Here is an 18,560-nt window from a genome sequence, read left to right as displayed (position 1 = left end):
ACCAATCGACCGAATATTTACGCTTGATTTCTTTTCTTTTTTTCAGCCCTTTATGTTGCGGGACATAAATTGTTCGTCCTTTTTCGTCGTGCACTCCACTCGCGGGGATGGTGCGGAGGAGTGAAATCATGCACCGGAAATGAAATCAAGAACACGAGCGAAACGCGAACGAAAGGAGGAACGATATCATACCGTTTCAGCACCGAGACAATGCAAAAGCGAAAAAGGACACGCGCGCGCGGAAATTACTCACCGAGGTTGAGGGAGGTTCTTTTTTGTGTGTGTTCTGTTCATAAAAAAGGATATCGCGCACGCACGCTCTGCCTGTGGCAGTAGGTAGAGTATTGCTGCTTTTATTTGCAGTAAAAGTAGCAGGTGCAGTTTTGTCATGTTAGCCATCCCCTTTGGCTAGGCTCTCCTCTTTTCCCACATTACCCTTTATGCTCCCTTTTTTATGATTGTTGGGGCAAAAAAGGTAAACACACACACATACACATTTCCATTTAGCCGGTTGCCGGTTCGTTCACCAGCTGGCGCCAGTTCTTTGATGGGATTATGTTGCCGCCGGGTGGTACTGGTTGTTTTTTGGTATGGGAGGGGGGAGAGGAGTTCGCCCTACCACGGAAAACGCCCACTCACGGGACAAGCCAAAACGGGGAACACCCCAGTAGCAGTGCGTGAGTTTGTTGCAAGTGCAATTTTCAACTGACCTCATCGCAACGCTGACCGAACCTCCCAACCTTCCCCCTTTCTTCGATGTGCGGGGCTTTTGAACCGAAGCAATGAAATTTTAATTAATTACAATTATCATAGTGTGGAGAAGGTGGTGGTGGGGTGGAGTAGCGCATTGAGGGGGATTGGTAGGACAATTCTGCACTTTATCATGCTGTCCAGAATTCAATTAGAGAAAAGGGAGGCCGCCTAACGTAGAATGTAGGTGTGGGTGTGAGAGTGTGCGTCATCTAACACGCATCTTGCAACGTAGACGAAGAAACACGGATGGAAAAATGTCATATTGTCCCGGGTAGAAGTCGGCTTCTTCCTTCTTCCAAAGCTAGCAAAGAATATTGATTTTCCCTTTTTTTTAGATTCCATTTTTGAGAAGATGACGCCACGACCACGACGATACAACAAAGGTTCCCCTCTCTAAAAGGAAATAATTCTTCTTTCCTGCTTTTAGTATGGAAAAAGGGAATTAAATGAGTAAGCATTAGTAGAGCGCATGAAAATTGAGACATTCTTCTCCCGATGGCACTGCACACTGTCCAGACAATACAGATTGCAGACGCTCGATAATCGAAACGTTAATTGCAATGATAGTGCATAAAGAGCAGCGGTCTGCTGCTGCTGGCCATGTATATACACGCTGTCCCGAAAGGACATATAAAATATTCATAACAATATGGTGGTAAAACTTCAAACACGAGTAATAACTACCTTCGCACTCCCTCGCTGTAAGTTTCCTTTTTTTGTTGTAACGGACGAATGATTTATTCATTTTCTGCGCGGGCGTCCCGGCATTTTTTTTGCGACATTTCCAGGAAAAGATTTCATCGATCGAGTCAGACACGAACGTCTATTACCGAGGATGGGGTGTTTTTTTACTACACCCAGAAGACCCAGGATAGAGGCAAGAAATTGTGCAAAATATTGATTGTACAACGACACCACTTCTATTTTAGTGTTTGGTTTTGTAATAATTCATACAAGCCATATTATTTTATTAATCCCCGTAGTGTACATTTTATCTTCCTTCTTCTCCTCCCACAAGAAGCACGTGTTTGCATTAGGAAAATGAATCAAAGCGAGTGTCACTAATTCACTTATCTCGTTGCGTTTACGACCGATTAGCCAACCGAAGTTAATCTCGCTCTAAAACGGTCTCGCACTAAAAGCAAGCTCCCTTCTCGACACAACAGAGCAAAACGACGGCACTCCGGAAATTTTCTTCATTTCCCCCAAGGGAGCAGAGAGGGAATGAATAAATCGTACGCCAGAGTTTTCATGGTCAGAACGCCCTAAGGGGCCAGTCCTTAGCAAAACGTCTCTTTCTCTCTGGTTTCTTCATGTTTGGGGCCCACCCAGAAGACAATGTGTCACAACCATGTTAATTGATTTATTTCATTGCCGTTATGAAGGGGGAGAAGGATGCGCATCTCGATACGAGTTGAGTGCATATTGTTTCCCCCACCCAAAGGTTATTTTCGAACTGTCCCCAAAAATTCCCTAAAACGGTACAACAACTAATTAAGCAAAGTTTTGTTTTGTTTAATCAAACTAAAACCCTTTTTAAGTGACAAAAAAGGCATGTTAACGCGTTGTTTTCATTTCATATTATCCTGCTCGGTAAGGATACGCACGAAACCGTCGGTGTCTCCTCGGTGTCCGTCTCGCTCGTTATCAATTCGAAGCAACACTTTCCCCTACCCAAAATAGGGGTTTCGGGTCCCAAAAAAACAAGTTAACACGCTCTGCTGTTCACCGCCGCTAATTAGAAAGTATCTAAACTGTTTCCAGAGCAGCAACGACAGCAGCACCAGCAGGAAATGGGGTTTTGACACCCAACGGTACATTAAAGTCGCACCATTTATCCATTACCACCACCACCATCACCGCGCACAGCGTCACCAGGATGTTTTTTTGCTGTTGTTTCTGGACAAAACAGGGTGTGGATACTTGAACCCCACGCACACACAGGTTGGATGAACTTTTGATAGTGAATGTCCTGTCTATCCGGTCGCTTGAGCTTCAAATTTGTCGGTGGAAATTATCATATCTTCCTGGAAAAGGGGAAGGAAATGTTGCGTGTCTAGGGTTCACTTGAGCATGAAATGTTTTCTTCCACGCGTCAAATTCTACCTTCCAGGACCATCGATCAGAGTTGGCGGTGGCGGACTTTGCTCCCTGCCGATCCTAGCGTGCCGTGTTGTTGGTGGAGGGCGAGAGACATAAACTAACCTCAAAAAGGGAAGCAAAAAAACTCACACCCATACACGCGGGCAAACTAACAAACCGCAGCACTTGGTTACGCGTCTGCGTGGCAAATCGTACGGTTAAAAGCGTGTCTAGTCCGGATGTCGCCATTACTTTTCCCGGTGAGTGCATTTTTTTTTTCTTTTCTTTAAGAACACGCAGTCCACGTCAGTCATTTGCCATCATTATTTCTCTTTCCTTTCAGGACGACAGGTAAGCCACCACACTACAGTGAAGGAGTTGGCTGCGCGAGGTCCTTCAATCAGGGGTTTTGTTAGTTTATCCGTAGAAACGTGTACTACTAAGTCGGAAATCCAATCAATTCAACGCTCTGGACAAACCTTCCACACTCTACACTCTATGTAAATTTGGGACTATTTGCCTGACTGGCTGGATACACACACTCGGAGCCTCCTTTTCGACGTCGTCTCGTCCTCGTGTGTGGCTGTCATAAAATGGCAAAAAGGCACCAAAATGATAATAAACCTTTCTGAAATATTGTACGGCAAGGGCAATATATGTTGATCTATTCTCCATCCCCCGCCAAAAACAAAACACAACATTCGGGAACGAAAATTTATACACACTTTCTACTCCCATCCAGCCCAAAAGTCCATAAACCTCCAGGACCGCTCAGCGACGGTCACGGTCACCGATATTGTTATTACAAGGCCGACGAGGAGGAGGAGGACGAAGTTTCAACATTTTTGTTGTTTTATTCTCTCCCTGTCTGTCTGACCATAAAACGATTACACACAACATAAAGCAGCACACATTTGAATTTCGGGTTTATTTGGATTGGTTTCATATTTTTCCTTCGTAACAAGCCGGAGGGGAAGAGAGGGAGAGTTTGTATGTGTGTGTGTGAGTAGAACATAAACAGGACCTTCTTTTAAATGTCCTTTGCAGTATTACCACAAAAAATGCACCGATTTTGATCGAAATATTGCTCCTCTTCTCTATCCGTTACTGCCGTTGCGTTTGGTTGATTTTTGCGACCCCTGCGGTAGAAAAAAAGTGGTGCCCAAGGGCCATGACGATGTTTATGACAGCAATTGACAGTGACGCCAGGACGACGAATGCGGTTTTGCATCGCTTAATTCACCTCGAACACAGGGGTGGAGGTATGAAAAATGGATAATTTATCCTTCACTAGCCGGCCACTGGTGGGGTGTCCTCGGGGTGAAAGAGCACGGAAGGAAGGGAGAGTCCTCTTCTCTCCTCTTCAAAGTGCAACTTCCAATTAACTATCTATTGTGCGTGGCGGATGCAACCATTTTTTTGCCTACTTCATGCTGATTTGGCCACTGTGTGTACCTACCCTCACAACAATCGGTGCACCGGTGAAGGTAAGTGATGTAGCAGTTAAACTAATGATCCTTTTCTACGCCATACGACGTTGTGAATGCACAATTTCTAGCTGCATTACTGTATATTTTCCTTTCTTTTTTTTCATTCGTTGTAGGGTCATAACGGAAATGTCAACAAAAAAAAAGAGAGGAAACCCGTACCGAGAAGCCAGCAAAATAAACATTCCGCAATCGGGGAATAATAATAATCGTCCGCAGAGTGTACGAAAGCGAACTCAAATAGGACGAAATAGATAACGGAGCAATGGGAAAATCATGGGTACGATTGGGCAAATAAAAATAACGTTCAGTGCGTTTTACCCTGTCGGAACAGAGACCAGAGGCCCAAAAAACCATCCGAAAACACACGGAAATGGGCTTTCTTCACCTGGAATTTCCAATTTCGTTACGACGCGTCGGCAGTTTCCTTTTAAAAAATACCCCAAAAAATCGATCCCTGCTCTATAGCTGGGGCATTAAGGACGGGTAACTGTCGGGGCGGATGCATTCGATCCTAAAATAATATTTATACAATTCCGCAAAAAAGGGGGAACATATTTCGGGTCGATCGCGTCCTGATCGGCATATGTGAGCTTTGAACATGCAATCGCATGAAGAACACGTTTGGACAAATAATAGTAATAATAACAGTTGCCGCAACGGTCCTCTCTACATTCACCCTACCCCTTCGATGCTAAAGGGCGTGTCTAATGTCGCATAGGAACCGTCTGTCCAATACATACATATCTTCCATCTGTTTGCGATCGACGATCTCCGTTTTCGCGACATGCTTGTTGAAGTTGTCGCCATATTTTCATCATTATGGACCAAATTTATTAGCTCACTACTATGCAAAACACACACACAAAGGGTAACGAGAATAGGAGAATCCTTTTTTTATTGCTGCAGCGAATCCAATCATCCATTATGGCAACTACTGTGAAAAAGGGAAGCTGCTGTGCGTGAGCGTTGCTAGCCCGTGAGTGGATTACGCATTGTATTATGCAGTTGTGTGCATCGCGGAAAGGGAGAAAAAGGGTGATAAAAAGGAGTACTTTCCCGTGGTAGGTGAAGTGGGAGAGGAGGGAACCATATTTTTACCAGCCTGCTAGATCCCGCTGTTCTCTGCTCAGCACCCCTTTTTCCAGCTTCTCTTGACGCAGCGGTTTATTGCAGTGAACAATCAAAGCAGGCGCAGAGAAGTTCCCCTAGTTCCTCTTCACGGAGGATCATTTAGCCAGCCGTCAGTAGCTTCAGCAAATCATTTCTCAATTCTTTTGGCCCTGTCCCCGTGTGCCGCGGCATCGGTCGGTAAGCCAGTCCCATACACCGCTAACTTGTTATTAATTGTTATGAATAGCTAATTTTCCGCTCGGCCGGAAGTCGTCCGAATAACGGATTGGATGTGACCGACCAGCACAGCACGCTGTTGAGTATGCTTAGGACCAGAAGAAAGGGAATTGTGTGTGAGTTTTTTTTGGGAGGTTACCCTTCATAGACTCTTGGAGTGCTGTAAAAATCTAGCTTCGTTCGTTATGTTCATATGATATCCCTTTCCTAGTTTTTTATGGCCAATGTCCGAACCAACCTCAATGATCTAGATGTAGCGAAGGGAGAAAGGGAGAGAGACATTGCCGACGGTAGTAAAACTATTTTGATAACCTAATAAAACTTTTATTGTGACCACCGTTACAGATACCACCAGCCACTACTGCAACCAGTTGTCGATGCTCATCCAACTCACTTCCGCTTCCAATCTCAAAAACGTGCTGGAAAAGCCAAGAGAGCTGTCTGTGTGTGAAGGGATTAAAGGTCTCACACATGCGGAATTGCCCGTAAGAGTGCGTCCCTGGAGGAGTGTCAACTGCACGCGGGAAAAGAACGTCACAAAGAAACGGGGTAGAACACTTGAGAAGGAACCAGCAACCCTCCGTTTTGCTAAGACCTTCCTCCTCCTTGGGCTATAGAAGGAATCCGGATTCATGAAGTTCACACTTGGCCCATCCTTTTTGTAAAGCGAAACTGGCGCTCCAGGCTAGCGAGAGTAGAAGGGGAGGATCCTCGTTGTGCGATCCTTGCGCGACGGACGGGACCAACCGTCGCAGGGTACTTGATCGTCCCCTGTAACCGGTGAAACTGGGGGCAAGTATATTAGTTACACGATAATTGGCATTCAATTGTCCAGACTGTGCAAGGGATTTAACATTCACACATACAGAAAGGGCCCAGGCCTGAGGGATTGATGAAACCCCCTTGTAACTGGTAGCAATTCCGTACCTGGCATGATCCATTTCTGTTAACCATTCAACTTTTTTTGTATGCAGACCAACATCGCTTGACTGTTTGAGGTTAGGAAACCCTCTCTCGGCTCTCCCATCGTGACCGTTTGGACGCAATTATCTACACATTCAATGTCAATCATACGTAACGAATCACGGCAGGGCAGCATCATGCACTTCTCGAGAGCTTTCCGGTCGGTTGGTCGGTCGGTCGGTCGGTCGGGGGTTTTTAGCACACACACACAGCAGCAGCAGCACAATGTAATAAGGTCACCAAGAAAAAAGGGGACGAAAAGACGAGAGACAGGGTGTGTGTGATTTGCCGGCAAATGGCGGCAGCCAGAGCTCCGTGCAATGGCGACAAATTCACGGCCATTTCCGGTAACGCTGGACGAGGTGAAAAAGGGGTTTTTGTTATTTGCATATCCTGAACTCGGGAGATTGGTGCATAAAATGGTTGACGAGTTGGGATGGTTATGAGGTCGTCTTCATACCGATAACGATATGATGACAAAGTGCCATTCATTAATTCTTGTTTTATATCTTCAAAACAAACGGTTACAGCACACCACTCAGCATTAAACTGTCTTAGGCATTCAGGCACAGAGCAAATAAATCAGAGCAAATTATTCTTGAAACAAGCGTTTCCCTCTATTGTGTGCGCTGTGATATCTTTGTCGGTGCTTTCTATGGAAATGATGCACTCACAGTGCAGAGTTTGGGCAACTATATGCAGCACAACCGTAGATTAGCATAAGTGGCACAAAAAGGCCGCACAATACTGTGTGTGTGTACTTGGTTCCCTTTTAGTGGAACTATTTTCTCTTTTATTTTTGCAAAATAGAGCAAAAAACTGAATGCGAACGGGCCAAATCGTTCGCTGCACTTGCCTTGCAGCAGCAGCAGTAAGCAGTCGACTAGACTAGAAAGTGTTGAATATATTAGCTTTGCTAGCTTTTTCTTCCCAAACGAAACGAACCGAACAAAAAACCTGGAGCTTACAGTAGAGTACAGCAACAATATGCCGCTCATCATCCCGTTCCCGTAGCCCAATTTTCCTCTTCCTCTCAGTGGAGTCAGCCGCCCCAAAGTTCCCTTGGCATTAAGCCTCGTTTTCTCAAAAAAACGGCAACTAATCTGTTCCGATTACTAGTAGCATTATCACGATCATGATCGTGAGCTTGAAGGTGGGTGGTTTTGTGCGTTCTATTTAATTTCAGAGCAAACGCACACTCATAAAACTGACCCCAAACCGCCGTCGGCATTGTGGTGTATTTTCAATTCATCTTTGTGGGAAAACTAGAACAGGAAGCGGGAGCCCTTTAGCTGAGTTTGCGCTAATTACTTGTTCGAAGCGCACGGCTTGTTATCAAAAACCAAAGACAAAGTGCTCCAAAACGAAGAGAAATTGGACCATCAAAAGGCAAAGAACGACCAACACAGATCGGAACAACAGTGACACACCACAGTTACAAACGCTGCCCAATACCGATTGCACTAAACCTCTTTCGTCCAGTAACGCGTTGCAAATTGATTGTTGATCTTCTGTCCATTTACACTGTCATCATCATCGTCGTTGTCGTTGTCTGAAGGGGTATTTATTTTTCTCGATCTATTAATGTCACCCCGATTAATGTCATCTGCCCGCACGCACTTCTTTCCCCTCTCTCTCTCTCTCTGTAAAGCGGGTCGCGTAGACGGCCGCCTTCAAAGACCGACCATCATCTGCGACCATAATGGTTGACTAAATAATAATGCTCTTGCCCTCTTGGCGCGGCGACCCGCAAAGACTGACCGAGCGCTTGGACACACATCACAAGCCCGGTCGGACGGTGGTCTCTCCACAAACAGCAGAGTTTTGCTTTGGGGGGAGAGATGTGTCATTTTGTTGCGCACGCGAGATATCAGATCGTTTCATCTACAGACCAATGACCATTTGGATCGTATGCCCCCGGCGATTACTTTAGTACGACCTAACCTAACTTCCCCAAACTCTAAGGCCGCAGCATGTCGGTGTGTGTAGAATCTTTTCCAAACCCAAGTGTTGATCGTCATCCAGTGTCTTCTCCGTGTGTGTGTGTTGTTTGTACGCAACAACAAAGAGGAAAAGAAGGCCACTTAATTGGTGCAATTATGTTGAGAAAAGCCAACGCCACCACCAGCCAACGCTCACGATCGCGAGGCCTACTTGGTTGGTGAGTGAGCTCACGCTCTGCCATCGTTCGTTTCTTGGAGGAACGTGGTAGAAGGTGGCGTGGTTTGAGGGTAGAACGACAGAAAGGTTATCGTTACGCATCGTAAGCTAGAATCGTAAGCAGTTCCTAGAGACTCACTTGTATGGCAAACAAGTCTACGGGGGAAACACTGAGGGCGTCATTCCGTTACATTCCCGTAACTAGCCCACACACACACACACACACACACACACATAGATCGATCTATCGTGCCCTAGCCCCGATTGCGTTTGTTTATTTTACAATCGATCATCGAGATACGCGGGTGCGCGATCGAGCGAGAGAAGGAGAGAGAGAGAACGAAGAAAGAGCTATTTACCGTGTACATGATGATCACACACATGACACTTTCAGTGCGACACGTTTCGTCGTTCGTTAGGTAACATTACACACGATTCGACACTGCTTCCGGGCGTGTCACGACGCTTCATGATGATGATGACGACAACGATGGGCGCACCAACACATTATGGGCAATAAAGTTAAATTTAAAACATTTCTTGCACCGGCTTTTTGTTCGTTTCTGGGCTCCACACAAAGCGACCTGTGCAGCGACGTAAGCCCTTGGCGCTGTCGGTGATAAATTTGAACCTAACCTCCGAAATTGGGGAGCAAAGTTGATTGACGCGATCGATCCGAGTTTGGAGCTGGTTCAACGCGCGCGCGTGAGATGGGTTGCCTTGTTGCTATTAAATTTATGTGCCCCCATCTCGCGCAATAATTGGCACCCGTTACTGGAAAAAAGACTGTGGGACAGAGAAAGAAGAAAAACTGGGCTCGGCAATGCCGGCGCGGTCGCGTCGAATAGAATGTACTACACAACATAAACTGCACACACAATGGAGCCATGTTCTTCTGGCGGCGCAACATCCCAAGCGCAAGCGGGTTTTGTGCGCCACTGGGTTTTGTGCATCTCTTCTCGCGCACAACTCTCGCGCGTTCTTCTCCAAAACAATGAGAAAATGTGGAGGTCTTCTCCTGTAGGGTGGTGGGGGAGTTCCGGGGGGGCAAAAGCTAGAAATCGAAGCCCTCGTGTATAACGACGACCCTCCTCTTTGCCCCACATCATCATCATCGGTTAGAAGTCATCGACCTGCGCTGGTGCAGCAAGCGCGCCCGAACGAACGCGCATCGTTGTTGTCGCGTTGGAAACGGGAAGCTAGGAGAAGGAGAGATAGGAAGAACCGCGCGCGTCCAACGGTGATTTGATTGCAACTCCACACAACTCCCCGTTCGACAACCTCCAGTCAATCGTCCGCTGGGTTAATCTATTGAACCGCAGAGATCTAGGCGAGGGAGAAGATATCAGCCGCCGATCGAAGCACAATCGAAGAATGGATGGATGGACGGGAAAATCCCGTTGGAGCCGGCTTCGATACGGCCGTGAAACCGCAAAACCCAAACACAAAAAACCGGGAAGCTAATCGATTGAATTATAATCCACACTTCCACACACAGACACAGGCCCACGAGTTCACGACTTTGCTTCGCTTCACGCAACTTTAGGGACATCTACCCGCAAAGAACGCAACGGCGGTTGTAGGGCCTGCGATCCAGCGATCATCATCCCTAATGGTGTGGCAGAAGAGAAGAAGAAGGAGGCTGCTGTGTGGAGTTGGCAGTTATCACTGCTCTTCACGGTGGATCTAATTTGCATCTTATGCAGCCGGTAATATAATTGCAGGAAGATGATGATGATGTTGCGATCGACAACAGGGAAGAGCCCTGTTCGAACCGTTATATGCTGGCTGGCTGGCTTTGCGAGTGTTTTCTACACCATTGGAAGCTAATTTCTGTTGGCTGGCGTCACGCAATGGTAGAAGAAACCCCGACGCCATTGGAGCCAAAGATCTTGCAACGATGGAACAAAGATACGACTTCTTTGTTGTGGCGTTAATAGTGAGGATATCTCATTGGAAGTGAAGTTTTCGATACTTGCACCAATGGTTCAAGTGAAGTGACACACGCTGTATTGCCAATAGACGCGCTTGTTCCATCATGGGACCGCGGTTTATTGAACCTGTAACAAGAGCGTGAGCGTACGACGCAAGAAGCAAGAATCTAATCAAGGTAAAAGGCAACAACGACGACGACGACGACAACGACTTCTCCCTTCCCGTAATTATCATTTAATGAGCACACACCGAAGCTCCTGCCGAAATCTTGATGAACTCCGGTTTTCCTGGGTGCAGTAGTCAGTTTGTTGTGTGTGTTTGTGTCTCCCTGGAACAAGGGTGGGCTTTCAAATTAACGTCTATTTATCTAACGCCCCATTCCCCCGAACATCTCTTGTCGTTTATGGGAGGATAAGTTCTTTTACTTAGTGAAGAAGCTTTAGCTTCTATTCTTCTACGGGGATGTCCGCTTCTTGCTACAATGGACGAAGAAAGTGGGAACAGAATTATGGAACCGTTGACGGCGGATGAAATCATTAATCACCAAAAAAAGGTGAGGTCTCCCACACGACCTCAGGAGATCTCCTCTGTCGAAAGAAGGAGGAGAAGCATTACATCAAATTTTGCCCCGATCGATCGATCGATGTATCTGTCCCTAAACGCACCACAGCATAAACAATTCTACCCGCGACAGTTCTGTCCGTTCTGCCCTGCCCAAACAAGGAAACAGGCCGCCCCATTTCCATCCCAATCGTTTTGGTGCAAAATGGCGCGAAAGCAGTCTTTGGGCACGTTTGGTGAGTGCATGATCTTGAGAGGAGGTTGCAGTTGCGCTGCAATCAAGAGCACAGTTGCAATGCTCCCCCTGAAAGATCCCCATTGTGTGTCAGCTACACGAGCGCGCGCGCACGGCACGGCTTGTGCATAGGGTGGCGCGCGTTTTCCTAAAACCTGAATGAAGCAAACCGGTTTGTGCATTGTTGCAGCAGCCGCGCAGCAACAACTTCCCGTCCCGCTGCCAGGAAGGGTCAACACAAGCGTGGAAACGAACCAACACAGCGAAACGATCGCTGGACGCTGGATCACTAACACGACGATGTTCGACGGGAAAATCTCGGGGCAGCTTGGCTTCCTTTGGTGGAGTAGAAGCGCGCAACGAAGGAAGGAATAAAATCAAGCAAAAAGCCAAACACCAGAGAACTTGATTTGTAGCACCTTCCTCCGTCGCCGAGCGCCTTTGAAAAGGTAGCACGAGGACATCGAGAAAAGGACTATGGTGTGTGAACGTGTGCGTTGCTAAGGGAAACAACATAGCAATCAGAGATCGGTTTTAAAGGCCCGCACATACAGGAGAAGGAGGAGGAATAAAACGGTGAAAGTTAGAATATTTAAACATGTTAGAAGCCCCCATGTCCACCACACTACCTACCAGGCCTCCCCCTCTAGAGCGTGTGTTGCGCTCATTTCCATATATGCATAGGCGAGGAGGCGTTGTTGATGCGGGCGTGTTCTTGTTTTGACCCTGGCACGCGGGCGTGTGTGTGTATCTACTACCACCGGGTTTTGTGAAGGTAATAAATAATATTTTTCTAGCTCTCCAACAGCACCCCGGAACGGTACAACCAGAACACAGTAAGATCTTTGGCTCTCTCGCGCCGACTGGGAGTTATAAAACGGCGGTGACTTACTTTTACGACGGATTAGATCGCTTTTGGGGGGGACAGTTTTGTTTTGGAAAACGGCGTGTCCGCTCCCTTCCCACTGGAGTCATCGGTGTGTCATAATGTAGCATAAAAGCCTTCCGAAGATCAGAAGTAACACACAGTGGGGTAGCGAGTAGGAGAGAAGAATTATGTTTCATAACAAATCGTTTAGCGCTGGGAAGGAGGAAGAGGAAAGTGTTAATTTTTTCTCTCTCCCTTCCCTTAGAAACTCTTGGAGGACAGACAGCATGGCACACACACACAAAACGCACCCTAGGGTGGTGTAAATTGATTCGACTAAGCCTGAACGCCCTGAAAAGACTCATAAATACCCAATCCAATTGAAAAAGCTGCTTCTACAAGGTGGAATTGATACAAAGGTGAATATTTGAATAGATGTAAATATTTTTAATATTTTGAGCGTTTCTATTTATAATTAATTTTCCAATTTTCTTTTTCAGAATGGTTTGTAATAGCGTGCTGTAACCGATCTTTCGATAGAAAGAACGCTAAAAACGATTCTGTTTGATAATTGCTTCGAAAATGGCAATAATAACAATTTTGCACAACCGGATCGTTTCCCGGAAGAAAAAAAAAACATTGGACCGAGAGGGAGAGACCGAGCTTCTCGAATATCTCGATTGAATTTTCACCCAAATGCAAAACACTTTCCCCCGGTTTTATATTTTGCATAATTCATAGCATAGCACACCACCGGCGCCACCAACCACCCCATATTTTGCATACATGCATGAGATCCGGTGCACCGGGCTTTCCTTCTTTTGTTGTTGCTACTGTTAGTCTTCAGACTTCCCCCTTCTTCTCGGTAGGCGTATCAATTTTCCCTTTTGTTTTTTGTTTGCTTTTTGTTTCACGGCGGAAATTAGAAACATATTTACTTTCGCCTTTGTGTGCAACAAAAAAAAGCTGCAACTTGGCCACATTTTCGCCCTTCGAAGGAATATTGGGTGGGATGTGAGATAATTGCACACAACCAAAACATCGACCCAGCGGAACGAATTTATTCCAAACTCGAGCAACCATTCGCGGTATAAAGCATAGCCGGTAGGCCAAAAGAAGTGGAGTTTTCTTTTCACTGCAAAGAATGCAAAGCCCCGATGTGGAGATGGAAATTCGAAAGCGCGGGTGTACTTGTTGCAGCAGCACACACACACACACACTGGTGGTGATCTACTATTGTAACTGGAAACAATCCCCCTTTTTTAGTGTCTCAACTGGGCCCCAGACGGTTAGGCCGCTCCGGCACAGGTTTGTAATGCGTGACATCAACTGGAACGAATTCCAATTAGAATTCCTAACCCGTGTGTGGTGCTCGGTGGTGACTCGGTGGTGTGGAGCACGGAATCGGTCGGTGCTAGAAATTCTGGTTTCTAGTAGCATATCTTCGGCATTGACGCCCGCACGCCACCCAGGAGAGGATTCGCCAAGAACACTTCAATAAACGCTCTTCTTCTCCCTCCCCAGCACAGACAGAGCAGACTGTGGTGTCATCGTTCGTCATGCTTGGGGTGGGATGGTCCATGCATTGTGTAAAGGAAGCGTAGTATCATCGTCTCAATCCAATATGATTCAATTCATCAAGTTGCGATTGCTGACCTCACTCCTTCCCCGTCTCTTCTTGTGTCTCGCGCAGTAAGATCATCAGATCAAACAGATTCGCCAAACGCGCAGCAGCAAACCGTGCTGGTTGGTGTGTCCCACGCGCCAGTTGCATTCCTTCAACTCGTGGGCTGTGAATTGGAATTGGAATGTTACGATAAAAGAAATGGCACACTCACTCATCTCAAGGCGGCGGCGAAAAGGGACCGGTTGCGCACATTTCTAGTCCAGAGCGACCTTTACCACATCCGGACCACCGCGCGCGCGCATTTGTTGTTCATTTTAGCTACTTTTTTGGCATTTAATGGGGTACGTGCCACCACACTCAGCAGCAACGGTTGTTTATCACAACAGTGAAGAGACAGTGCAGTGCAAAACATGCATGTAAGCAGAGAAGAACAAGCAGTACATGAATACATAGCATGAGCAAAAGTGTAAATAATGGTGTGTCATTAAGAAGGTGGCTGGCTAGCTGGCTGACCTCCTTCTTTTCCTCTACTGACTGTTAATGATTTCGCCTTTCTTTAAAAAAAAGATGTGAAAATTACACCCACATGCAATGCAACATTTCCTGATAGCGAAAGGGAACTAAGGTCCTGAGGCTCTAAAAACAACTCTCTCTCTCTCTCTCTCTAACACTGTACAGGAGACAGGAAATGCAGGTGCGCTTGAATGGTCGCCAATCAAAGGTTGCTTTGTTTTCACACCGCTGTTGTCTGTTGCTGACTGTCCACTGATTATGAGACTTCTCTAACTAGACTAGACGGTGGAAAAAGGCGCAAAATTAGCGACCATTTAAGCACCCGTGGGATCAATAATTTCCTTTTTTTCCTTTGCCTTTGTGAAGTGTGAACCCTTCGACCCCAGAGAAATGAGAGAAGAAGAAAAAACAGCCTCTATTAGACGCGATCATCGCTATTCTGTGGAGGTTTTCGCGTAACGCTTCCATCTAGTAGGCGCTTGTACTCTTTATCTCTCTTTCTCTCACACACGCCGGTTCTACATCAACCCAAAACAACACTCCATCTTCCACGGGCAACCGTGGCGTGGTCCGTTGTGCCGTTTTTCGTGCAACCGGATCCCCGATAGAACCCAGCCACCACCAGCAGCCGGGCGTATGCGGGGCAAGAAAGCAAAAGAGAGATTAACAATCCGTCAATTGTGTGTAATAGCCCACGGTCGTGGGTTCGGTCGTAGGTTTGCCAAGTGTGGCCAACTGACTCGGACGTCGGCGGCGGCGGCGGCGGGAAGTAAGTGTGGCGAAGATGGCAAAGGCCAAGAACGGAGCAACAACGAAAAATTATGGTAGAGAAATGAACATAGCCACACACACACACACAGACACACGGGTTGGTTCGTTTGGGTTTGGCATTATTCTTTTGGGCCATCCAACCATCCCATGCATGAGCTGATTTCGGTGAGAACCGGACAGCGCCGAAATCGAGCTAATACACACACCAACAAGGAGAGCGAGAGAGAGAGAAAGAGAGCGTCATTTTTATGCAACATGAACCTGATGTGACCTCAACACCAAAGCCACCTGTATTTTAAGGGCATCTGCTTTTTTTTTTTTTTGTTTGGGGGAAATGATTGGGTAAGATAAGCAAAACTTGACTCGCTGAGTGCGTGTGTGTGAGTGAGTGTGAGTGTGTCCATCCAGAGTGCAACAAATTGAACTTCCTGCTGCAGCACAGTGTCCCCCCCGGTGCCGTTTGTTGCCAGGAAAAAGTCACCTTCGCTTTCTGAAACAAAGAAGGTCAAATGCGTCGTCGTCGTCGTCGTCTTCCTCGCCCCGTGGCAATCAGTCAGTCATGGGAGAGTAGAGACCCACCCCGTGAAGGGAGGGTTAGGTTTAATGGCCAAATAAAATGTATTTCTAACCACCTTTGGCTACAACAAGCGATGGGTTTTGGCGTAGTTTTGGCTTGTTCTTTCCGATTGGAGTAGTGCTACCGCGTTTTGGAGGGAAAAAGCGTGAGAAAAAGGAAGGTTCCTTTTCGCGGGGGGAAGAGGCTATTTCGCTAATTACCATACATTGGAAATTAATTTAACGAAACGCGCAAACGGCGCATGAGTCATTGCCGGTTGGCTTTGATTTTGGGGCGGCAAAAAACCCCTTTGAAAATGGTAATGAAATTGGGAGAGTATCGAACAGACAAAGGGAAGTCTGCAGTCAGCAGATGATGTTCCACTAATTTCGGTAATGTTTGAGCAGTCTTATAAACATAAAATATGCAACAATCATTACAATTGCTTACAAAATTGCTTAGAAGATCCAAGCATAAAGGCGAGAACTTGACTCTCATTGCATCATAAGATCATTTCATCACGGCTTAATTTAATCAAAACCATTCAGTAGCATTTAACATTACTTTATCTAAAGCAGCTGTGTGCACACTACACGGATTAATCATCAATCACAGCAGCCTGGAAATATGCGCATCTAGCGAATGTTTGCTGCACCGTTCTAGAGATTGAATCTCGCGTGTTCGCCTCGTTAGATCGCTGTTAGATCGCGATCATGTGTGTGTGTGTAATAGTGTAAGTCACATTGAAAAAAATCTCCTAAACACACGCAAACAACCAAACACATTCGCAACCCAAGCATCACCACGATCACGTTGCGGATGACTCACTTAATTACTAAAAGCATGGTTCCACCACTTTACTTTGCGCGGTCACACTAACGGCGAGGACTTACCTGTCGGTAGGATGGCGTTGTTTTCGCGACGCCAGGTAATCTGTGGCACCGGGTACCCGGACGCGTAGCACTCCATCTGGGCGGGTTGGCCCTCGGACACGACCAGCGATTGGGTGGAGTTGTCGGAGATGATCGGTGGCCGGCGGACGTTCAGTGCCACCTCGGCGGAGATCTTGTTCGTAACGGACAGCACCACCTGACACTGGTAGATGCCGGCGTCCGTCTCCTGTATGTCCTTAATCTGCAGCGTGTACGACGTGGAGGACAGGTCGTAGCGGAGCGAGAAGCGCGAATCCTTCAGCACGAGCGAACTGCCCGTGGACAGGAAGACCGTGTCCGACCGATCGTTGCTGGTCTTCACCCAGTGGACGGAGTAGTCGCTGGCGTACAGGACCGAACATTCCAGCTCGACCGTACCGCCAATGTCCTTGATCTGCTCCTGCGTGATGTAGGAGATGGTTGGCGTTCGCTGGGCACGGGCAGGGCCGACTAGACCGCCGATGATGCCTACCAGCAAGACGACGCCCAGCCCAGCCATTGTCGACAGGTTGCTTCTTGGCTTTCGCATACTTGGATCGGAGGTACGGTACGAAGTACGCGTGGGGAGCGCTTAAGTAATGATGGATTGCCTCTGCAAAGTACACACGGACGCGTAGACGCACCACACACGCACACACACGGGCACACAAGCGCACGTACACACGAAATGGGGGCACCGAGGAGAAGATGATCGTACCTGCGGGAGGAGAGCGACGCACGCAACGGCGAACGATCGAGGAAAGCAGGGAGGCACGAATATATTGAACACGTCACCCGGGGAGAGGTTCTTTCAGTGGTAAAATTTAACACACACGCTCTTTAATTGATTGCACAATTCACGGGCACACGCACGAGACGACAAATTTAACTGCAAAATCCAACGCGTTGTGTGAAAGCTTTCGAATCCACAGGAGAGAAGAAAAAAACAGGTTAAACCTTTGAACGCGCACCACACCCCAAACCGAACCGAAGACAAGACGGACGCAACGAGTTCTCGAGCGTGCTTACACAGTAACGGCGAACACAGGTATGCAGGCACTCTCGCTGCTGCTGCTGCTGCTGCTGCTACGCTTCGCACACAGCGATCCCTCTCGTTTAGGTCTTTTGACTGTGCGCGATCGATCGCGCCCTCTCGCTCACTCTTTCTCGCGGCTCTAATGCACCGAAAGCTCTCTCGCGGCGTGTGAAGATTTCCAGCACAAACACTTCTCTACCAGCGGACACACACACCGGAGCGCACACACAACCGAACGCAGCAACTGGAACGCAATGAATGAAACGCGCCGCGAAACCGTGCTTGAGAGATCCACTTTTTGAATTCTGCGTACGCGCAACGGCCCTTCGCACGGAGTGTCTGTGCAAGAAAGAGGGAAGATGCGTGCTTGAAGCGTTGCGAGAGAGCGAGAACGCAAATGTGCGTGCATGAGATGGGATGAACGGAAAAACGAGATAAAAAGAGAGAGATAGCGAGAAGAAAAGGCCGGTTCGGAAGGAAGAAGAAGTGTTTGTGCTTGGTTGCTACGGTGATCGCGGGTGGAGCGATGATTTGGTTTGGTTGTGTGCGGCTCAGGTGCGAATCAATTCCAGCCGAGCAGGGAAAGCAAATTGAATACACGTTTTCATCATTCAAGCAAACCGCTAACAGAATTGTTTTGGTTTTTATTTGAAAGAAAGAGGTGCATTTAAATCTTGAATGTTTTTGTTGGTAAAGAGCTTAAACAATTGAACTATTTCTTCTATTCCGGAACATTAAAAATTGATTTTTGT

General features: G+C 47.1%; 1 protein-coding gene and 1 long non-coding RNA gene across 2 annotated transcripts in view; one reads left to right on the top strand and one right to left on the bottom strand.

The window, feature by feature from the left end:
* Positions 1–18,334, bottom strand: part of LOC1269727 (lachesin) — a 28,889-nt gene extending 10,555 nt beyond the window's left edge. The window contains exons 1-2 of the mRNA XM_061642774.1: positions 17,802–18,334; positions 16,755–17,689 (exon numbers count right to left, since the gene is read on the bottom strand). Coding sequence (XP_061498758.1) covers positions 16,755–17,322 — 568 coding nt within the window. The 5' untranslated portion in view covers positions 17,323–17,689; positions 17,802–18,334. The remainder of the gene's footprint in view (positions 1–16,754; positions 17,690–17,801) is intronic.
* On the top strand, positions 1,895–6,807 carry LOC133391173 (uncharacterized). Its single transcript, XR_009764661.1, has 3 exons — positions 1,895–3,095; positions 3,179–5,633; positions 6,018–6,807. It is a non-coding gene; the product is annotated as an uncharacterized LOC133391173 (long non-coding RNA).
* Positions 18,335–18,560: the final 226 nt, after the last annotated feature.

The sequence above is a fragment of the Anopheles gambiae genome, chromosome 2, assembly GCF_943734735.2.
Source record: "Anopheles gambiae chromosome 2, idAnoGambNW_F1_1, whole genome shotgun sequence".
In the NCBI taxonomy this organism is placed as follows: domain Eukaryota; kingdom Metazoa; phylum Arthropoda; class Insecta; order Diptera; family Culicidae; genus Anopheles; species Anopheles gambiae.
This window is presented reverse-complemented; position numbering and strand designations above follow the sequence as displayed.